General features: G+C 48.4%; 3 protein-coding genes and 1 long non-coding RNA gene across 5 annotated transcripts in view; 3 read left to right on the top strand and 1 right to left on the bottom strand.

Annotated features, from left to right (window-relative positions):
* LOC310838295 overlaps positions 1–21,207 on the top strand; it is a 31,815-nt gene extending 10,608 nt beyond the window's left edge. Inside the window, exon 2 of the long non-coding RNA XR_014560900.1 lies at positions 18,873–21,207. This is a non-coding gene — a long non-coding RNA (uncharacterized lncRNA). The remainder of the gene's footprint in view (positions 1–18,872) is intronic.
* The window catches only part of LOC310837528 (uncharacterized protein), a 331,410-nt gene that overhangs the window by 88,789 nt on the left and 219,297 nt on the right, over positions 1–23,324 (bottom strand). The window lies entirely within an intron of this gene.
* Positions 1–23,324, top strand: part of LOC310837236 (uncharacterized protein) — a 501,393-nt gene that overhangs the window by 411,790 nt on the left and 66,279 nt on the right. The gene's annotated exons all lie outside the window — the stretch shown is intronic.
* On the top strand, positions 1,183–19,712 carry LOC310837467 (uncharacterized protein). Of its 2 annotated transcripts, XM_083724098.1 has the most exons (4): positions 1,183–1,325; positions 9,641–10,625; positions 12,668–12,794; positions 14,584–19,712. In XM_083724098.1, exons 2-4 carry the CDS (start codon positions 9,828–9,830, stop codon positions 15,564–15,566), a joined length of 1,908 nt encoding a protein of 635 aa, XP_083580224.1. In that variant the 5' UTR covers positions 1,183–1,325; positions 9,641–9,827; the 3' UTR covers positions 15,567–19,712. The 2 variants fall into 2 exon arrangements, with proteins under 2 accessions (XP_083580224.1, XP_083580225.1); XM_083724099.1 differs by lacking the exon at positions 1,183–1,325 and having other exon boundaries at positions 9,642–10,625; positions 14,587–19,712.

The raw sequence follows: 23,324 nt of genomic DNA, 5'->3' as shown, positions 1-23,324 counted from the left end.
TCGCGCGGCAACCCGGAAGTACCGGAACGGGTTACTTCCGGGTTTCACCGCTCACGCATGCGCAGAAGCCCTAAATCGCACCGTGCGCATGCGCAGTCGCGGCACTTCGGCTTGCGTCAGTTCCGTGTTACGGACGGGCCTCCGGAACGGATCCCGTTCTGTAACACGAGGTTCCACTGTATGTTGTTTTGGGTTGCTTTGAGCAACATAAATTTAATTAATAACAACAACAGTAACTACAACCGTAGAGAGGCAGTGTTGCATAATGGTTAGAGCAACCAGAGTTCAAATCCTGCTCACTGGGTGACCTTGGACCAGTCACTGCCTCTTGGCCTAACCTACTTCGCAGGGTCGTTGTGAGGATGAATTGGGGGAGGGGGAGAGAGAAGCATGTACACTCCCTTAAGCTCCTTGGAAGAAAAATGTGGTCTATGAAGGTAATTATATAACAGTTTTGACCTCCTCACAGCATTACAATTCCCAACACCCTTAACAAACCACTGTTACCAGGATTATTTTCGGGTAGGGGGTAGGGGACAATACTCTGTAAATGTGTAGCATGCAACTGAGTTATTGTTAGAAAGAAGTTTTTAAAATGAGAGGTGATAAATACAGGGTGCCATGGTGCCTATGGACTTTTTCACTGGTGTACCTGGGCTGGTCAATCAGACCCTCCAAGTGTCCCTATTTTCCAGAAACAGTCCTGGATTTGATCCCGGAATGTCCTGCTTTTCAGTAGGACATCGCTATTTTCATCGGAGAAATGTTGGAGGGTATAGAGTCATGCAACTCGCAAGCCAAGAAGATAAGTACCGTAACCTTTGGGTTCGGTCAGCCAGCCAGTTACAAATCCACTGAGTGGTAGCATAGTCAAGACCGCATTTTACCAGCTTCTTTACAAGAATATCATGGGGCACCTTGTCAAATGCCTTGCTGAAATCAAGGTAGGCTACATCCACTGCGTTCCACTCGCAGGCAGCACTTGTGCCCGCCGAAGCTCTAAAAAGAAGCAGCTGCCCATGCATTCCTAAAGAAAAGCGAGTCCTCCAAGGGGCGGCGAAAGGGGCGCGTCCTCAGCGCCGGCCACCTGGGGAGCGCGCCCGCGCGCGAAGAGTTAAAACGATAGAGCTGCGGCGGCGGCGGCGAGGAGAGGCGCCCGGGGAACGTTCTCTGCCCATCCTTCGTTCGGGAGAGGGAGGCTGGGACAGAGCGGAGGCCCCTCGCTGCTCCCTCGCCCTCCCGGCCCGGAAGACCCAGCGCCCGGCCAGGGCTCCTTGCAGAGCGGAGGCAGCTGCGCCCGGGAGGTCAGTTGCCAGGAGGGACCGGCGGGCTTCTCCAAGCCGCCCGGGCGTCGCTCGGGGGTGTTGCAGGCAAGGGGGTCCGGGAGGGGGAGAAGAGGGGCGGGGAGGGGCGCCCTTGACAGCTAAGCCAGATCCAGGAAGGCGGATAGCCCTGCGCCCCGTCCCCCCTCCAAGATTTTTGCGGTCCTGATCCTTTTAGGAAAGAGGGGCTGGGTGGGGAGGATGTGGCCTTTGCATTCCCGCACAAAACCCCTCTGCCGATTCTTGTCCCCCCCACAAACCCCTCTGCCGATTCTTGTTCCCCCCCCACAAAACCTTCCTGCCGATTCTTGTTCCCCTGCACAAAACCTCTCTGCGATTCTTGTCCCCCCCCCCCGCACACAACCTCACTGCCGATTCTTGTTCCCCCGCACAAAACCCCTCTGCCGATTCTTGTCCCCCCGCACAAAACCCCTCTGCCGATTCTTGTCCCCCCGCACACAAACTCCCTGCCGATTCTTGTCCCCCCCCGCCTAAAACCTCTCTGCGATTCTTGTCCCCCCCCACAAAACCCCTCTGCTGATTGTTGTCCCCCCGCACACAACCTCCCTGCCGATTCTTGTTCCCCCGCACAAAACCCCTCTGCCGATTCTTGTTCCCCTGCACAAAACCCCTCTGCCGATTCTTGTTCCCCCGCACAAAACCTCTCTGCGATTCTTGTCCCCCCCGCACACAACCTCACTGCCGATTCTTGTTCCCCCGCACAAAACCCCTCTGCCGATTCTTGTCCCCCCGCACAAAACCCCTCTGCCGATTCTTGTCCCCCCGCACACAAACTCCCTGCCGATTCTTGTCCCCCCCCCGCCTAAAACCTCTCTGCGATTCTTGTCCCCCCCCACAAAACCCCTCTGCTGATTGTTGTCCCCCCGCACACAACCTCCCTGCCGATTCTTGTTCCCCCGCACAAAACCCCTCTGCCGATTCTTGTCCCCCGCACAAAACCCCTCTGCCGATTCTTGTTCCCCCGCACAAAACCCCTCTGCCGATTCTTGTTCCCCTGCACAAAACCCTTCTGCCGATTCTTGTTCCCCCCGCACAAAACCTCTCTGCGATACTTGTCCCACCCCCACAAAACGCCTCTCCCGATTCTTGTCCCCCCGCACAAAACCCCTCTGCCGATTCTTGTTCCCCCGCACAAAACCCCTCTGCCGATTCTTGTTTCCCCCCCCCCCCCGCACAAAACCCCTCTGCCGATTCTTGTTTCCCCCCCAGCACAAAATCTCCTCCTGGTTTCCCCAGCGCCGTCCATTTGCGAGGACAGGCCTGTGGCAAAGTGGCAAGAGGCGACCGCGCGTGTCTCTGCCTCGATGAGCTTGCAGTGCAAAGGGGTAGGAGAGGGCAGAGGCAGGAAATGGACAAATGGACAGGAAAGCGGTCTGGGGAAATGCATTTATTTACAGTGGTACCTCGGGTTACATACGCTTCAGGTTACAGACTCTGCTAACCCAGAAATAGTGCTTCAGATTAAGGACTTTGCTTCAGGATGAGAACAGAAATCGTGCTCCAGCAGCGCGGCGGCAGCGGGAGGCGCCATTAGCTAAAGTGGTGCTTCAGGTTAAGAACAGTTTCAGGTTAAGAACGGACCTCCGGAACGAATTAAGTACTTAACCCAAGGTACCACTGTAATCCCAGCTGCCCCTCCCTGCCAAAAGAGTTTGAGGAGGCAGCATTTATGGTTTCCCTGCCATTTTCGTCTCTGTGGAATCGTAGAGTTGGAAGGGACCCCAAGGGCCATCTCGTCCAACCCCCTGCAAGAACCCTGGGAGGTAGGTCGTCCCACGACAACCCTGCAAGGTAGGTTAGTCAAACAGACTGTGACTGGCCCAGGGTTACCTGGTGAGTTTCATGGCCAAGCAAGGATTTGAACCCGGGTCTTCTGGGTCCTGGTCCAGTGCTCTAACCACAATTCCACCACTGGCTCTCTTTCAGCTACATGTGCTTAGGCTTGGTTACAGTAAGGCATGAGGACTAAGAGATGTTGTCCCCCTTTGCTGCTTTCCCCCCCTTCTGAAAAGAGCCCTTCTCCACCCGAAAGGTCCCACCATTTCAGAGCAGCCTTAGGCTGACTTCAGTCTTGTTATTGTTACTCTTTTCCCAAAACTGGAATCCTGTGTTATCCTAATACACAAAAGGCCATAGCTCAGTGGTAAAAGTTCTGCTTTGTGTACAGAATATCCCAGGTTCAGTCTCCCAGTGGAGCTGGGAGATATCCCTGCCTGAAACCCTGGAGAGCTGCTGCCAGTCTGGGTTGACAATATTGAACCAGAAGGACCGGCGCCCCCATTCAGTAGTAAGGTAGTTCCTAAGTTTCCTGGCCACATTCTCAGACCCAATGAGGAAGCAAGCAAATATTCAGGATCTGTTTATAGCTGTTGCTGTTAATTATTATTTTTGTTCTATTTATTGTTTAACATGACAACACAGTCCCTGGCTGAAAGCCTGCGATCTAATAACCCACATGAGAACTTGTGGGTTAAGCCAGGGGGTGGCTCTCTATGACCTTGAGGGCTCTGCACTAACCCTGCAACTTGGTCTGTAAAAAAAAACGACCCAGAAATAGCAAGTGTAGAAGGAACTGGTTTGGCCACATCTTTGGCCAAGATTTTTCTCCTGTGTGTTGATGGATGTTTATTGGCTGAACGGCTACCTACACTTAAGAAGGGCCCAGGGAAAGATGGGGCTGTGACTCACCCTTTTGTCTTCTGCCTGGCGAGGGTTTGGGGCAGAGGTTGGTGGTGGTAGGAGTGGGCACCATACATTTAAAGCACATGACTTGCCCCAAATAATCCTGGAAACTGCAGTTTTCCCCCTTGCAGAACTGAACTTCAGTTCCCAGCACTCTTAATAGTTCCGAGAAGTCTTTGGTGGTGGTGTTATAAAAATGTTAAGGTGCACACACATAGTAGATACACACTCTGTTTAAAACCAATCCTTTACCCTTCAAAAATTAGGAAGTATTCCTGAAGAAAAATGCACTTTTTACACAGAGCAATCCTGAATCCATCTTGGCTCATCTTGGAAAACCTTTCCCAATAGTTCTTCCCACTTGCAAATCCTTCAAATCCTGTGAATAGATAAACTTCTTGGAATGAATGGGCTTCCCCTCCTCAAAACCTGTCTGGCAAGTATTTGTTAAAAGCAAAGCTTTTTAAAGATGTCCAAAGAACATCTGTGTACCAGTAGGTGTAGGTCTGAGAAATGGATTCAAGAACTAAGGTGTCTACCATTTCTAAGGACTTGGCAAGCTTGATCAGGAGGTATCTTGACAGACAGGAGATAAGCCATACTCTCAAATTTCTATTTTAAACCACCTCTAAGGCTTTCAGCTTTCAGCTGTACACAATTATTTCCCAAATATTCAATAAACGTTTTCCAATCTTCTCTAAATGTACGTTTTTCTTGTTCTCTTATTCTATATGTTAAGTCTGCAAGCTGCACGTATTCTGTCATCTTAAGTTGCTGTTCTTCTTTAGTTGGGACCTCACTCGTTTTCCATTTTGGGGCTAACAAAACACAGGCCACAGTAGTATCATACATAAACAACCTTTTTTTGACAGCCGGGAATTTCAGTCTGAATTATCCCCAACTGAAAGGACTCTGGGGTTTTTTTGGCAAAGTACTTTTGAACATTTTTTTCAATTCATTATGGATCATTCCCTAATACTCTTTTACCCTTTTACAAGTCCACCTTGGAATCTTTCTGTATTGGCTAATCAGTACTGTGCTACTTTTGTTTGGAATTGTTCTACTTGTTTTTATAATTGCGTACACCATTTCACTCGCTTTTAATTGTATGGTTATGTTGTTGTAACCCCCCAGGACCTTACGGTGAAGGGTGGGAAAGGAATCTCAGACACACACACAGAGAGAAATATTATTCCCAATAGCTTCTTTCATCTTCAAGATTTTGGGTTATCATCGCTTTGCCTTCTGTTGCTGTGGCATAATTTGTATTTGAGAGGCATATTCAGTGAGCATAGGCAGATATTTTAGCACTTATGTGGCAACACCCACCGTGTTTTCACGGCAATGTTGTAATGTACAGTGGTATCTCATGTAATAATAATAATAATAATAATAATAATAATAATAATTTATTATTTATACCCCGCCCATTTGGCTGGGCCTCCCCAGCCACTCTGGGCGGCTTCCATAGAAACCAAAAATACAGTAAAATATCACACGTTAAAAACTTCCCTGAACAGGGCTGCCTTAAGATGTCTTCTGAATGTCAAGTAGTTGTTTATCGCTTTGACATCTGCTGGAAGGGCGTTCCACAGGGCGGGCGCCACTACCGAGAAGGCCCTCTGCCTGGTTCCCTGTAGCTTTGCTTCTCGCAATGAGGGAACCGCCAGAAGGTCCTCGGCGCTGGACCTCAGCGTCAGGGCAGAATGGTGGGGGTGGAGACGCTCCTTCAGGTATACAGGACCGAGGCTGTTTAGGGCTTTAAAGGTCAGCACCAACACTTTGAATTGTGCTCGGAAACGTACTGGGAGGTTACGTACGCTTCAGGCTACAGACTCCGCTAACCCAGAAATAGTGCTTCAGGTTAAGCACTTTGCTTCAGGATGAGAACAGAAATCGTGCTCCGGCGGCGCAGCGGCAGCAGGAGGCCCCATTAGCTAAAGTGGTGCTTCAGGTTAAGAACAGTTTCAGGTTAAAAACGGACCTCCAGAGCGAATGAAGTACTTAACCCGAGGTACCACTGTAGAATCATAGAATCATCTCATTCACAGAGAGAAAACAAATAGTAACAGCAATAATGACAACAACACAATCATGAATTTGATATGTTCTTTATGTTATGTCCTTTAGTGCTTACATGGTTTTGATGCTGATTCTGTTGAACTTCTGGTGGTATAATTTTCTTTAGGCACTTTTATTTATTATTCATTTCTTTATAATATTTATAGCCTGCCCTTCCTCTGTACGAATACCAGGGCGGGGAACGGAACATAAAATAATAACAGCCAACTGCGTCATGAAATGGACAACAATGCGTGCTAAAATACACCAAACAAATAAAGGGCCAGCTGAAACGAGCAAGTTAAACAAGCATCCACTTAAAAAAAAACCTTAAACTTCATATACTGTCGATTCAACCCGTTGGATTAATGTTATGCTGTAAATGCATCAAGAGCAAATTTAGGAGAATTAATCCAACAAGGGAAGCATTTCATTGCTACAATGCATTTTTTAAAATGCTGGTGTTTACCTTGTAAAATCTAAGATTTAAATTTGCCCCTTCAAGAGCTACAATTCTCCAACTGCCCAGGAGAAAAGGATTGTTTGTTAAACCACTTTGAGAATTGTGAGGGGAATAGGCATCCCGTGACAGCTCTCAGCAGCCCAAACAAACTACAGCTCCCAGGATTCTTTGGGGGAAGCCAGGAGTGTTTACTGCTTTAAATGTATGGCCCAATTAATGTTTAATCAGAATTCAACCCCCCTGGGTTCAGTGGGACTTACTCTAAGTATGTAAATCAGGGGTGTTGTGGTAAGCTGTGACTTCGGATCCCAGACTCCAGCTCCCATCATCCCTGACCATTGGCTCTGCTCGCAGGGGCTGATGGGAGTTGGAGTCCGGCAACATCAAGAGGCCTCCTGGTTGGGGAAGTCCAATATACAGTGGTGCCTTGCAAGACGAAATTAATCCGTTCCGTGAGGCTCTTCGTATAGCGGTTTTTTTGTCTTGCGAAGCAAGCCCATTGACAGCTTAGCGGATTAGCGCTATTAGCGGTTTAGCGGCTTTTAGCGGATCAGCTGATAAGCGGCTTAGGGCTTAGGAAAAGGGGGGAAAAAGGGAAAAAACCCCGCAGGAACTCACAAGACATTTCGTCTTGTGAAGCAAGCCCATAGGGAAATTCGTTTTGCGAAGCGCCTCCAAAACGGAAAACCCTTTCGTCTAGCGGGTTTTCCGTCTTGCGAGGCGTTTGTCTTGTGGGGCACCACTGTATAGCATAAAGCCTGCTCAACTGTTAAAAAAATTGTATGCATTTTGCTCTTCCTTTGCCTCCTCAAGTTGAGCTGTCATGATTAAGTTTCCTAACCAATTCCAGCTGCTCAGCTGATATCTCATCCGGGAGATGCACTCTGTCATGCGCCAGAAGGATTTCTAATAGAACTGCAACCCATATTTCCAGACATTTAACTTTATTTGTATTTTGTTATGATAAATGTTCACAACTATATATATATATATATATATATATATATATATATATATATATTACTTAATTGTTATTAGTTTCAATTCATTATACAACCCCAAACATTAAAACAACAAAAAAGACAAAACAAAAAACAACAACAAAGAAAAGAAAAATATTACATAACATAAAACACCAACAAATTAAACTTACATTAACTAAATAACTAAATCACACATCAATAATGTATATATAAACCACATGTCTGAAACCCCACATAAAAAATCTGGAAACCATTTTGTCCCTCCCAAATTGACCTCAAATATTTCTCTGTAAGGTCGAAGGAAAATGGAAAAGCCTCCCCATTGTCTTTTCGTTCACAAATCCTGTCTTAAGGGTATGTCTGTGTATGAATAGGGTGAGCCCGTGACCTGGCTCAGGAACTAAGTATTTATCATTATGAAAGACTGGCCAGGCTCCCCAGGTAATCCAATCAGGCTACCATTAACAGGTAACCTGCCAGACTGGAGAGAAACAACGCACTCAGATTTCTGTTGTAGACCGCCTTTTCTTTGATGGAGGTATGATGTATCTGGAGGGTGGTTTTGGTCTACACCACTTCTGTGATGTATGTATGGAGGGGTGATCTGGAGCTCCAGGGCAGGGAATTGCAAAATGGATATATAAGGCCTTGCGTTCCATTGTTCGAGGTCCTCCTCATCCTCTCTCCTGTGTGTGGGGGAGAACCCTGTTGCAACAGTCAATAAAGATCAGGCTTACGAGCTGCTTTGCTTCTCAATTTTCTCTGGTTGGCCTCCGTTATTTTCTCCTACCGATAGAGAACCTACAAAAGGACTCTATATGGGCTCTTGGTACCCCATAAAGGAAAAGGAGCAGTTTTTTGTTTGTTTTTTTTTTACTTATATCAAACCTGTTCTGAAGCAAGAAGTGGGTTTTCTTTGTTTTCAAATGATTTATTTATTGCTTTACTCTTGAGGGTTCCTTGCCTTGCCCCTTCACCGCAAGGTCCCACAGAAAGGTTATAACAATACAATCCAAGGTTATAAAAACACAATTAAAAACTGCTCCAAGCAAAACACAGTACAGTTTATAGTTTCAATAAAAGAGGTAAACTGGAGGCTTCGCAACAAAGGTGATGGTTGGAATTGCACAATCTTGGTCAATAATGTCAGAAGAAGCATTCTTACTGCAAACATTCTTACGTCCTGATTCTGTAGGACATAGGGGTTAAATCATGCGGGAAATGTCTTTAAAAAGCTCCAAAACTCAAAAATTCTTGTAGCTTTTACTAAAAAAAGCCCAACAATTTTGGTTCCCCTAAAAACACAACCCAAAAAATCTCATCAACTTTTGGGTTTTTGTTAATAAGGCTCAACAATTTTGGTAGTTTCCTTAAAAAATTATTTGAAATATATATAATATAATAATATAATAATTTATTATTTATACCCCGCCCATCTGGCTGGGTTTTCCCAGCCACTCTGGGCAGCTCCCAACTGAATATTAAAAACACAATACAGCATTAAACATTAAAAACTTCCCTAAACAGGGCTGCCTTCAGATGTCTTTTAAAAGTAAAACAGTTGCTTATTTCCTTGACAACCCTATTAAGGGAGAGTGAAGACGGGAAGCTTATTTTAAGATGTGGCTTGTCCTCTCCATTTCCCCATAGGTCTTTTTAATTGAATAAAAATGACATTTCCCCACAAAATATTCTACTGCCTGGATCATCAGGGTTCAAGAGATGGAAACTTTTAACCAATTAAAGGGTGGGTTAAAAAGAAAAAGCTTCAAATTAATTTAAGGAGTTAATTGACTGAATGTTGCTCCTTTCATTTCCACAGGGTGTTTGCTTTATTTTATTTATTTGAAAACATTTATATCTTGCCTGTCTTCCAAGGAATTCAAGGTGGTATAGACAGCCAGCTTCCCCACCTGGTTTTTGGCCCTCATGACCATCCTGTGAGGTAGGTCAGGCTGAGGGCAATTGTGACTTGCCCAAAGTCTCCCAGCGAGTGTCATGGCTGAGTGAGAATTCGAACTCGGGTCTCTCGAGGACTTGACTGGCACTTTTCTGGGTACATTCACCTGTCTCTTCACCTGACACCCATTTGTGTTTCTTTTCTTCAGGGAGAAAATGCCAGCCGCTTCAGTATGACCTGCAACTCTCCCAAGACGAACAACAAAAATTCATCCCGCGTGCCCTGCGGAACGGCCCGTTTCGCCGTGATGTAACTGCAGGCCCCGAAGCCCAGGCCTTCCCAATTCCGTCGCAGCCGAGGGCAGAAGGAGGAGAAAAGGTCTGTAGCGGGACAAAATGGCGGCCCAGCGGAGAGACGAGTTGCCTCTGGATCTCCAGTTCCGGGCTGGGCTGGAACGAGGGGCAAATTTAGCCCTGAAAATGGAAGACGCGGAGCCGGCGGGCTTGAAGCAAGAGGTGGAATTGGACGGGCAGGGTGCCAGCCCCAGTGCCGCCCAGATGGGGTCCGACAGGCAAGGCCTGAGGTGGAGAGGACCGCAGCACATCAAACAAGAACCAGAGGATGGCATGTCGTCGCAGCAGTGGGAGGCACAATGGCAGGAGTTTCTGGGCGGGGTGCAGTCTCCTCGCTCGGGATGGGGGTCCCGACAGCTTCCGGGCAGCACCTCGTGGGGGGACATGAAGGCACCCGCGGCGCATTTTGACGGGGGAGCCACGACCAGCCACCGGCCCGCGGAAGGGCACTTCGTCCCCCCGCCGGCCGGCTTTGATGGGACGGGGCCGCCGGCCGGCCGAGATCAGAGGAAAGTGAAGGAGGAGATGGAGGGCAGCGAGGAACCCGCCGGCACCGAGACGAACCGCCAGCACTTCCGGCAGTTCCACTACCAGGAGGCCGAGGGTCCCCGTGAGGTCTGCAGCCGCCTCTGGGACCTGTGCCAGCAGTGGCTGAAGCCCGAGAGGCACACCAAGGAGCAGATCCTGGAGCTGCTGGTGCTGGAGCAGTTCCTGACTGTCCTTCCCCCGGAGATGGAGGGCTGGGTCAAGGAATGCCACCCTCACAATTGCGCCCAGGCGGTGGCCCTGGCAGAGGATTTCCTGCAGAGGCACCAGGAGGAGGGCAGGCAGGACCAGAAGGTGAGGAGATCTGCTTCCAGATGGGGGGGCCACATCTGCACAATACATTCAAAGCCCTCTTATACCACTCGAATCATTGTGGCCTCCGCCAGAAGCGCCCTGGGAACTGTAGTTTGTTCAGGTTGCTGAGAGCCGTTAGGCGATCTCATACCCCTCACAGCGCTACAGTTCCCAAAGTTCTCTGGGAAAAGGGATTAAGCCACTCTGGGAATTGTAGCTTTGTGCGTGTGTGTCTCCTAACAACTCTCAGCACCCTTAAGAAACACTGGTTGTCATTTTCTCTTTTAAAGGGTCGGGTGAAAACTTTCCATTTTACCTCAGTCCCTTGGTTTGAAAGGTTTTTAAGTATTTGTGGCCTCTTTTAGTAGGGAAGGATCTGTAAGACTGTCTTTTACTTGTGCAGATGTGGGTTTTTAAGCTTTGGCTGTGTTTGATCATAATTGATGTTAGCATTTCTGTTGCGCCTGTAAGTCACGGAGCCATTTCCGCAAGGAAAGCGACTAAAAGACAACAGCAAACAAACTACAGTTCCAAAGAGCCTTTGGGGGGAGCAGGACTATTCTAAGACACTTTGCTGCCCAAAGTTAATTTTTTTTAAAATAATAATTAAATAGTTAAATTGATAATTAATGGTTTCGAGTTAACCGTGTGCCTCAGGGTGAGCATGGTTTCTGATTGTACTAAATTGCTCGTGTTAATGAGAACGAAAAGGGATTGTGGAGATGTCTAATCTCTTCAAACTGAGTGAACGGGCAATAAAATGTCAAATGCAGTTCATTGCAAACTATATATAATCATTGGGGCAAAATGTTGTTGTTGTTGTTGTTGTTGTTGTTGTTGTTGTTGTTGTTGTTACCTGCTCCTCGCCTTAAGGTCCCAGGGTGGCTTACAACAAATAAAACACACCATTAATATTGAAACACAAGATTGCACAACACTAGAAACCTGTTTAAAGCAACTTAGAATTACAAAAATACAAAATACAAAAATAAGGATGCTGACCGGGAACTGACCAGGAGCACTTATAGTAAATAGCTTGATGAAGGGTGCGGCAGCTGTGGGGAAAGGCAAATTCCACGTAAGGGATCATGAGGAGAAATTGGAAATAAAACTGCCGCTCTCATGACACTGTCAAACAAATCCGTGGCAGTTCTGGTCTCTTCACCTCAAAAAGGATATTGTAGATCCAGAATAGGGTAACTGAAATTATGAAGGCGATGGAGCAAAGATTTTGAGGAAAGGGTACAAGGTTTGGGGTTTAGAGAAAAGGTGGCAAGTAATAGGAGACATAGTAAAGGTGTAAAAACTTATTGATGGTGTGAAGAATGTGGATGGGGAGACACACACACGCCCCAGTAGCACTAGACCTTGTAGGTCAGGCATGTCCAACTGGACGTCTGTGGTAGACAGTGGTAGATCTCTGCTACCCTAAAAAAAGTTCAATAACTTTGACCTGATCCGATCTGATCACTGCCAGTTTTTAATTCTGTGAGTACCGGATTTTTCGCTCTACAGGACGCACCGGACCATGGGACAGAGCCCTCTGTCTCGCTGTTCTGGCTTGGGAACAGCCTTTCTAGCCTCTGCAGGGCAGCGGGGTGAAGGCACCCCGCTGCCCTGGGGAGGCTTTGCGCAGCTAACCCCAAGCTAGAACAGCGAGATGGAGCGCTGTGCAGTGCTCCGTCTCCCTTAACTGGCTTTGGGCTTAGCCGCGCAGCCTGCATTCGCTCTATAGGATGCACACACATTTCCCCTTAATTTTTGGAGGGGGAAAAGAGTGTCCTATAGAGCGAAAAATACGGTAGATTGCAGTCTCTTGGGAGTTGGCCACCCCTGTCGTAGGTGGACCACGAAGCTAAAGTCCTTCTTCACACAGTGAATTTGCTGCCACAAGAGGCAGCGATGGTCTGGGAATAATTCAGCCACTTGCTCCGTTGAGGCACTCTCCCTCCATCTGGGCTCCATCTGGGGAGGAAGGGCTGGGTATAAATTCACGAAATAATAACGACAAAGCAAAATAAAATGCTCACTGCTGTTTTCAGGGCCCAGGGATGTTCCATGTGGTGACCGTAAATTTCCCCGACACTGAGCACGCGGCGAGCAGGAGCGCAGAAAGGCAGCTTGGGAGGCCCGTCAAGGAGGAAGTCGAAGAAGACGGCCACTCCGTGGGTAAGGGCTTCTCCTGACCGAGGAGCAAGGTGCCTCACCTGTAGCCTGTCAGATGCTGCTGGAGAACAGCTCCCGTCATCCCTGAACAACAGCCAGGCTGGCTGGGGGCTGATAGGAGTTGGAGTCCCGGAACGAGGAACCCAATGTCTTCCAGGCATTGTTGGAGATCACAGCTTCCGTAATCTCTGGCCATCTGAAGTGCCACTGTTAAGCCATTCCTGCTGTGTAGGTTTGCAGAGTCGGAAGGGCCTTCAAGGGCCATCTAGTCCAACCCTTTGTGATGCAGGAATCTTTTGCCCAACATGAGACTCGAACCCATGACTCCGGGATTAAGAGTCTCAGGCTTTGCCGACTGAGCTAACCCAGCAGCTGCATCTGTGTGTGTCAAAACTCAGGAGTCTTGGGACCTGGTTTATACCAAACGTGCAGGTGGGTTGTATGTTTATTTCGGAGCAAACACTTTGAGCCACAGAGGGGTTCAGATGGGCACGTTTTTCCCATTTGTACTTCGTTCATGGCTGTCGGGAATTAGCCCTGGCCAGACCTTGACCCTTAAGAAGAAGCAGATCTCCACACTGCCACGAGAAGCCATTGGATTTAGACCTTGTTGCACCCAGTGATGGACACTGGGGTCTCCAATTTCAGCAGCGCCCAAATTCAGTGCTCCCCTAAAAGGGTAACAGGGCTTAGTGAGCGGGGAGAGTCTGTGGCAGAGAGAAGCCCGGAATCAGAGGCAGAAGCTGAACTGGAGGAAGAGGGAGGCCAAGAGGCAGTGATGGGCCAGGCTGGTGGAGGGTCACAGGTGTCTCTCCATCCTGCTGAAAAAAGCCTCCCTTCCCCCTGGTCTCCCAGAACCAGGGGAGGCATGAAGCAGGGGAAGCAAAGGCAGCCACGCAGTCACAGTCTCCGATTGCTTAGAGAGAACCCTGGAGAGGAGGCACAGACCTTCAGCCTCGGCAACTGCTCCACGGGGCCAAGACCTGAGTTGCTGTGCTCATTAGGCCCGACACTCATGTGTGGATCCTGTTTTGCTAATAAAGGGTTTTGCTAATATAGGGACGCGGGTGGCGTTATGGTCTAAACCACTCAGCCTCTTGGGCTTGCCTATTAGAAGGTCGGTGGTTCAAATGGGTAAGCTCTCGTTTCCCTGTACCGGCTTCTGCCAACCTAGGAGTTTGAAAGCATGCTAGTGCAAGTAGATAAATAGGTACCACTGCGGCGGGAAGGTAAACAGCGTTTCCATGCGCCCTGGCTTCCGTCACAGTGTTCCATTGCACCAGAAGCGGTTTATTCATGCTGGCCACATAACCTGGAAAGCTGTCTGTGGACAAACGCTGGCTCCCTCAGCCTGACAGCGAGATGATCTTTGCACCCCATACAGTGGTACCTCGGGTTAAGAACTTAATTCGTTCCTGAGGTCCGTTCTTGACCTGAAACTATTCTTAACCTGAAGCACCACTTTAGTTAATGGGGCCTCTTGCTGCCGCCGTGCCGCTGGAGCACGATTTCTGTTCTCATTCTGAAGCAAAGTTTTTAACCTGAGGTACTATTTCTTTGTTAGTGGAGTCTGTAACCTGAAGCGTCTGTAACCTGAAGCATCTGTAACCCGAGGTACCACTCTAGTTGCCTTTGGCTGAACTTAACTGTCCAGGGGTCCTCAGTGTGATATATTGCTGACTTGCTCCTGTCCGACCCCCGAGGGACATCTAGTCCAACCCCCCACGATGCCTGCTCTCTTGCAGGGGTAAAGGAACCTAACTTGTTTTCGGATTTTCTTTTTTTCTTCCAGCAGGTGATGGGCAAATCAACGAGAATGAGGCCAACAGGTGGAAAACCCTTCAGGGAGCGGAATCTCACGGGCTCTCAGCAGACGGGACGGAATCCGCTGGCCGTTTCCGTGAGATGGAAGAGAGCTACAAGGGTCAGAGCGGGCCGGAGGGGCATCACGAGAACGGCCCAGAAGGGGCCACCGCAGAAGGGACCCCGCCGGGAGAGAAGCAGTCGCTGTGCTCCAACTGCGGGGGAAGTTTCAACCCCAGCTCGGGGTTCCTGGGGCCGGAGGGCTTCCCTCCGGGGGCCAACCCCTACAAGTGCTCCGTGTGCGAGAAGAGCTTCTGCCAGGTGGCCAAGCTCATCGCCCACGAGCGCCTGCACACAGGCGACTGGCCCTACAAGTGCTCGTTCTGCGGGAAGAGCTTCAACCGCAGCTCGGACGTCTCCCGTCACGAGAGGATCCACACGGGCGAGAAGCCCTTCAAGTGCGCCACGTGCGAAAAGTGCTTCAGCCAGAGGTCCAAGCTGATCGTGCACGAGCGCTTCCACACGGGCGACAAGCCCCACACGTGCTCCTACTGCGGCCGCAGCTTCCACCAGAGGTCGGACCTGGTGAAGCACGAGAGGATCCACACGGGTGAGAAGCCCTACAAGTGCTCCGACTGCGGCGGCAGCTTCCACCGCAGCTCGGACCTGGTCAAGCACAAGTGGATCCACACGGGCGAGAGGCCCTACAAGTGCTCCACGTGCGAGAAGAGCTTCCGCCAGCGCTCCGCCCTCCTCTACCACGAGAGGACGCACACGGGTGAGAAGCCCTACACCTGCACCGCTTGCGGCAAGGGCTTCAGCTGCAAGGCGCACCTCGTGCTCCACAAACGGACCCACACCGGCGAGAAGCCCTACAAGTGCAACTTCTGCGGGAAGAGCTTCACCACCAGCTCGTACTTCGTGAAGCACCAGAGGATGCACCTAGGGCAGGAGGGCTTGCCCGTGCTCTGAGCTGCTCTCGGAAGACTTCCCCAGAGCAGAAGCGCACGATTGGCAGGAGGACCACCGCGGGACGTGTCTCTCAACGGGGCTGGACCAAGGATCAGGCCGCAGGTGGGAAGCTTCGCCTTTGAATGCTCTCACCGTACGTTTATTTTTCAAGGACACCACCCCGTGTGTAGAAAGCTAGCATCTCAGGGCCTTTCCCCTGACATGCTAGGTTTCCTACGTGCAAGAATTGAGAGCAAGAGAGAGAGGACCAGTCAAGCGTTCCATTCTCTACCTGCAATCGGAAATGGTGCGAGAAAGCTGCTGGTTGTGAAGATTGGATTTTACGTTTGCGAGAGGCGAGAGATTATTTGAGGCTAGGCAAGGTGGGGGGAACCACCGAAGCCTCGCCGCTCGTGGGAAAATTAGCCGCATTTGCTTTCCTGAGGAGCAGAGAATATAAATAAAAGCACATGCCTCATTGAGCAGACTCGTTTCATAAAGACAGTGGAGAGAGGGAGAAACGCTACCCAGTTTCCCCAGGGTATGAGGTTCAGTTTCAAAGTATGATCCGTTAGCAAGTGGTGTAGGAGAGACACCTACCCCCACCCGGCTTGAGAGCTGCTGCCAGTTAAGTCAACACCACCAAGCAAGACGGAGCAGGTGTAAAGCAGAACCCTAATAAATTATTTGCCGAGCACCTAAAAGCCTAGGCAGTGTACAGAACGCAGACGAGACCCTGCCCCAAGCAGGGATGCCATCTTATGTAGGCAAAACAAACACTATACCAAAACGAACATCCAGATTGGAAGGACAGAAAGAAAAGGAGGATCTTGGAATTAAAACCTAACTTTAAAGGCAATTCCGATAGGTTCAGGACTGGCAAAAAAAAAAAAAAAAGGAGACACCTTCACGCAGGAAATGGTGAACTTGTAACGGAACCAGCTGTCGAAAAGAGGCGGTGACGCTTAGATGGATTTTTAAAAAGAAAGAAAAAGATCAGACGGATTCAGGGAGGTCAAGTCTGCCGATGAAGGCAAAATGCGGAACCTCCATTTTCAGTTGCAGTATACCAGATGCTGGAGAGAAACCCCTGGGGGTGGGGAGTTGGTGTTTCCCGCCCGGCTTGGTGAGCTTCCCAAAGATGCCAAATGGGTTTCTTAGGGACTGATCTGGAAATGAGCCCAAAAGCTTTAACACTCAGGACTTAGCGCCAAGGTTCTCCTGGGCTTGGTGAGCCCTGTTCTTAGGGGAGAGTTGCAACCCGTAAACGTGTAAATAAGGTGTTGGCGTGCGCCCCTTTCCCCCCTGCAGCTCAGAAGCAAAAGGCAACGCTTGTGCGCTTCTTGGAAGTGTCCGATTGGCTGCTTTGGGGAACAGGACTCTGGGAGAGATGGGCCCTTTGGTCTGGCTGGCAGCTTCTCCTTCTGCTCTGGCTAGAGAAAAATTTGGGGGAGCGAGAGGGCTTTTGTGAGCCGTGAGCCTCCAGGTCCAAAAGCAGTCTACCTCTAAAAACCAGCAGTTGCGGGGTGGGAGGGGAACAGCGAGGAAGCGCTACTGCTTCTGGTCTTCGTTGGCCACAGCAGGGCTGCGTGGATCTTTGGTGTAATCCAACAGGGCTCTTAAGTTTCCTACCACCTGGTATTGGACAGATAGTTTCGAATTCTCGTCCCCTACATTACGGGCCGCGTCAGGGGTAAGGAACCTTTTCCAGCCTCACGTTCCTTTCTAGGCAACCTTCTGGGCTCCACCTGCCAGTGGTGGGCGAGGCCGGAAGCAAATGAGGCCGGAGCGGCAAATTCACATTTTTTTCCTTTGTACAATAGGCTAGTTTCTCCACACCTTCACAGACCCTTCTCCTGCTCCCTGTCCAGAGGCAGTTTGGGGATCATGTTTACTGTCCAGCAGAAACTCTCCAGAAGGGTGTGGAGTGAGGCTGGTGTTGGTCTAGAGAGACTCCCAAGGGCCACATAATGAGGCCTCAGGGGCCACATTGATCCACCTTTCCCTGCACCCAGACTCCTGTTTGTCATCCCTGGGATATGGGACTTGGCCACCAAATCCTAAAAGGGAGGAGAGGTCTTCCTATCTGAGGCACGCCATACATTTGGAGAACATGGCTTCCTTCCCCAAAAAATCTTGGGAACCAGTTTCTTAAGGGTGCTGGGAATTATAGCTCCGTTAGTGGTAAACCACCGTTCTGAGGATTTGGGAGGGGGCCCTGGTGTGTGCTTTAAATATCCAGTATGGCTATTGCCTTTATCTCAGCTTGCAAAGATCCTGCCACTGTTTATCCTGGAGAGTCCTTTTACAGTGCAATCCTCCACCATGTCTACTCAGAAGTAAGTCTCGGGCCCCAGCTGCACCATACATTGGAGACTCTGTGATGCCACTTTTAAGCAGCTGGGGAATTCCCCCAAGATATCCTGGGAACTGTAGTTCATTAAGGGTGCTAAGAGTTAAGGCGGTCAATGGATTGAGGTTGAATCCCAACACGACTGTTTTTGGGGGACAGGGCAGGTGGGTGGGGGGACTCCCTGGCCCTGAACAGGGTAACTGTGCCCCTGAAGGACCAGGTGTGCAGCTTGGGAGTCATTTTGGACTCACAGCTGTCCATGGAGGCACAGGTCAAATCTATGTCCAGGACAACTGTTTACCAGCTCCATCTGGTACGTAGGCTGAGACCCTATCTGCCCATGGACTGTCTCGCCAGAGTGGAGCATGCTCTAGTTATCTCCCGCTTAGACTACTGCAACGCGCTCTATGTGGGGCTACCTCTGAAGGTGACCGGGAAACTGCAATTAATCCAGAATGCGGCAGCTACACTGGTGACTGGGAACAGCCACCAAGACCATATAACACTGGTCCTGAAAGGCCTACATTGGCTCCCAGTATGTTTCCAAGCATAATTCAGAGTGTTGATGCTGACCTTTAAAGCCCTAAACAGCCTCAGCCCGGTATACCTGAAGGAGCATCTCCATTCCCATCAGCCCAGACATTGTGGTCCAGCGCCGAGGGTCTTCTGCCAGTTCCCTCACTGCGAGAAATGAAGTTACAGGGAACCAGGCAGAGGGCCATCTCGGTAGTGGCGCCCGCCCTGTGGAACTATTTCTGTGTGGAAATAAACAACTATCTAATCCCCGCGATGGGGTGAGCTCCCTTTGCTCGGTCCCAGCTCCTTCCCACCTAGCAGTTTGAAAGCACGTCAAAGTGCAAGTAGATAAATAGGTACTGCTACAGCGGGAAGGTAAATGAAGTTTCCGTGCGCTGCTCTTGTTTGCCAGAGTCATGCTGGCCACATGACCTGGAAGCTGTCTGTAGACAAACGAGGCTCCCTTGGCCTGTAGAGCACGGCAGCTCTGTATAGGGAAGTTTTTAATGTTTGGTGTTTCACTGTGCCTGGTGTTTTAATTTGCTAGAAGCTGCCCAGAGTGCATTATAAATTATAAATTATAAATATTATTAGGAGACACCCCCCCTTACACTATCCCCCTCACAGAGCAACACTTCCCGGAGTGGTCTAACAATTGGTCCCCCTTCCCAGTGAACTCTGGGGTTTGTTGTTCTGTGAGGGGGGATAGTAGGGTCTTCTGACAACTCTCAGCAACCTCAACAAACTACATTTCCCATGATTCTTCGGGGGAAGCCATGACTGCCTCAGGTGGCATGATACTGCTTTCAATATACAGTGGTACCTTGGTTTAAGAACAGCTTACAGTATTTTATGAAAAACTTGGATTAAGAATGCGGCAAACCCGGAAGTTGGTGTTTTGGTGCGAACGTTGCCTTGGAAGCAGAACATGTTCTGCTTCCTGTTGCGTGTGTTCCATTTGTAAATTGAGTCCCTCGCTGCTATGGGAAAGCACGCCTTGGTTTAAGAACGCTCTAGTTTAAGAACGGACTTCCGGAACAGATTCAGTTTGTAAACCAAGGAACCACTGTATAGGGCAGATGGCAACTGACTCTCCAGGCTGCCGGTTCTTAACACTAAACATGTATATGAATCATAGCATTGCTCCAAAAAGTCATTTCATGTGATCCTGAATGCCTTTCGTTTGCCGAATTGTCTGTTTAAAAGTCCATGGTAGGTGGGTGATGTATTGCCTAAACGGAGTATGTACGTGTCTTTATATTTTGTTTAGTTTTTTATTTGCAAATATGCATGGGTAATTTTTTTTTTTTTTTACTGTTCTTGTGGTTTGGGATGCTATGTTTATATGCCTGTATATAGTATATGCTTGTGCACTTATCTATGCCTTGACGGACTCTGTATGTATTAAATTGTCAACAATGCCATTCAGGTACCCATGATTTCTTAACCTGCGGCTATGCAACTCTGGAAAGTTCATTTGCAGCGTTCTCCATTCCACCACGCCCCTGACTTTGCCAAAGAACTCTTTGCCTTACTCTAGACTTTGCAACTTGTCTGCAAAAGTTCCTAATCCTCATCAGAGGAAGAAAGAATAAGCTGTCCAAGCAGACTTGTATTAGCCGCACAGTACCAATGGCCTAGATTGTGGGTGAAAGCTCTTCTAATTTTACAAAAGCTTCCCAGTCTATTTGCCCCAGGCAAGTAGTTATTTCCTTATCCTTCCTTAGTTGACACCCTACTGAATTTTGCTCACGTATGTTGGACTATGAACTCTGTCTGGCTCAGAGGGGATTCTGCAGTCACTCCACCAGGAAGCATTTTCTGGCGCCCAAAATATATTTATGTGCAATGCATGAATACCTCTATAGATCTCCTGCATCTTTTGGCTGTGTGTGTGCTATTTTATTTTAGCAGCTGCTCCCTGTAAAGGATGCCCTTGCTTAACGGATATCCATCAACGCTTCTTTCCAGGAGAGAAAATCTGGACCTTTCCCTGTTCTTGCTTTGATATCAATGCTTTATATTGCATTGCCTTCTTAACCAAACCGATGCCATCTTGTTTGCACCAAGAGATTCCATTTTGAGGCCGCAAAGTTCTGTTTACAAATGGAGGCCATCGATCTTAGGGAAGAGATCAGCCATTGCTTCTCCAAGCCTTAAGTCATTTTCAGTTTGAATTCCGGCGGGTCGAATCCTGGCAGAACAATGGCACAAGAGCTGCCACACTCCTGTTGTCCGGCTCATCTTCCTTACCTTTATTTTTAATCCCACTTCCCCACCCCCAGAAAGAAAAATATATGCTTGATGTTACCCCAAATCTGCATGATTAATTAAGCCATTGAACTCACGGGAGGGGAGGGATTTTCTCGGGATTTTCTAATTGCCACGGATGCTTTAGCTGAGATTCCTGCCTTGCAGCGGGTTGGACTAGATGATCCTCGTGAGTCCCTTACAACTCTACAATTCCGTGATTCTGTGATCGCAGGCACCTGCCCAGCTGGAGTTTATTGACCTTAAGCGATGGTGTTTCGGGAACGTTCGGGATTCTTCGTCTGGCTCTTATATGGCGAGACTTTGTCTGTGAAACGCATGCAATGTGGACAGCCCGTCTCTGCTTTCCGACTCGAGTGGTAAATTACACTCAAAAGATCCGATACCCTGCCGTCTCTGGCTGGGAACAGCTGAAGGCAGCGGTAGCTAGTGGTTTCAGTGTTGATGATTGTCGTCTCGTCTGCCAGTTGTGTGTGCCTGATATGCTGTATTTCTTAAATAAATATTCTTTTGATTTCATAATGCTAGAGAGTTTTTGTCCCGGCTGTTCAGGGGCTCTGCCCCAGGTCTTTCTATAAGAAGAGAACTAGAGACAACTGCTACATTACATTTATATCTCGCCTTTTCTCCAATGAGATCCTCGCAGCAGCAGCAACAACCCTGTGAGGTAGTTACAGATAGGTAGCCGTGTTGGTCTGCCATAGTCAAAACAAAAAAAAATTCCTTCCAGTAGCACCTTAAAGACCAACTAAGTCAGTTCTTGGTATGAGCTTTCGTGTGCATGCACACTTCTTCAGATACCTTCTCGTATCTGAAGAAGTGTGCATGCATTCACTTCTCGTATCTGAAGAAGTGTGCATGCACACGAAAGCTCATACCAAGAACTGACTTAGTTGGTCTTTAAGGTGCTACTGGAAGGAATTTTTTTTTGTTTTGCCTGTGAGGTAGGTTAGGCTGAGAGTGAGTGACAGGCCCAAGGTTACCCAGTGAGCTTCCTGACTGAGTGGGGATTCGAACCCTAATCTCCCACGTCCTAGTCCTGCACTCTAACCACTGTACCACACTGGCTTTTTAATGCAGCATTTGTCCTAATTAACTTGCAAGCTTACACAGTGGTGCTTTTTTCCTGCAAGGTCATCGTTGCATAAAAACAGTGCATTGGGGGTGGGTTTATACAGCACCATTTGCACATCTGTTTTATTAATTGTTCTGTGTTATTGCTCTATTGCCATCTGAAGGGGCCCTCTTGCGCCAGAAGCAACAGTGGAGAGTCTTAAGGACCCTCCAAGTGTCCGTATTTTCCAGGGACAGACCTGGATTTACAGAAGATGTCCGAGTTTTGGATTTGATCCCAGAATGTTCCACTTTTCCCTGGGACGTCCCTCTTTTTGTCAGAGAAATGTTGGAGGGTACGGAGTTATGCGACCCTGGAGCCCAGGAGATAAGTAACTATACAACCTTTAGAAGACATCTGAAGGCAGCCCTGTATAGGGAAGTTTTTTAACATTTAATGTTTTATTATGTTTTATATATGTTAGAAGCTGCTCAGAGTGGCTGGGGCATCCCAGTCACATGGGTGGAGCATAAATATTAATGTTGTTATTTTTATTATTGTTATTATTAGAATAGGGCATTCTTATTTTTATCGGAGTAATGTTGGAGGATAAGCCACCCCCTCTGGCTCAGCCAGGAATCCCTGTTTTTTATCATCCAAGGGGGCAAGGGTTCAGAGACATAAGCTATTTAGGAAAGCTCAGTTGGTAGAGCATGAGATTCTTAAATCCCAGGGTCATGGGTTCTAATCCCGTTGCCTTGATGATCCTCATGGCCCCTTCCAACTTTACAATTCTATTATTCTTTCTTTTCTTTTTTAACAAGTTCTGCTTCACAATGCAGAGCTATCAATGCAGTGTACTAGAAGATTAAAAGTGAAATGAAATTCAAGTTCTAAACCCAAAGCCATTCCTACACATCCCAAAAACAATGAAAGCATTTCTACAGATGTACAATTGATGTTTTATAAAATGACTAGGCCAAAGACCTCAGGGAAAACCACTTTTAACAAGGGGCACCATGAATTCATGAGCCCTGGGCACCTGTTTAATATCAGCTGGGAATTAAAACGGTTAAAGACATTGTTCGGGTGCCTGATTATCGTCTTCCAAAGCAACTACTCTATTCCAAACTTAAAAATGGAAAGTGTAATGCTGGTGGTCAACAAAAGAGGTTTAAAGACTCTCTCAAAGCAATTTTTTAAAAATGTAGTATAAACACCAACAATTGGGAAACACTGCCCTGCGAGTGCTCCAATTGGAGAACAGTCTTTACCAATGGTGTCATGGGCTTTGAAGAAATTCGAACTCAGGACGCAAGGGAGAAATGTGCTAAGAGGAAGGCATGCTTGGCAAACCCTCACTGTGATCAACTCCCGCCCAGAAACCTATGTCCCCACTGTGGAAGGATGTGTGGATCCAGAATTGGCCTCCACAGTCACTTACGGACTCACTGTTTAGACCGTGTTCGTTACTCGGTTACGAATGATCACCAAAGAAGCAAAAGAATAGACTAGATCATGAAGCAAGGGATGCTACAAACCTTCAAATTGCATGGGAATCTGGCCACCCAATTTAAGATCACAA

Source organism: Podarcis gaigeae (genome assembly GCF_964106915.1).
Source record: "Podarcis gaigeae genome assembly, chromosome: 2".
In the NCBI taxonomy this organism is placed as follows: domain Eukaryota; kingdom Metazoa; phylum Chordata; class Lepidosauria; order Squamata; family Lacertidae; genus Podarcis; species Podarcis gaigeae.
The sequence above is the reverse complement of the archived record's forward strand: the minus strand, read 5'-3'. Positions and strand labels throughout refer to the sequence as shown.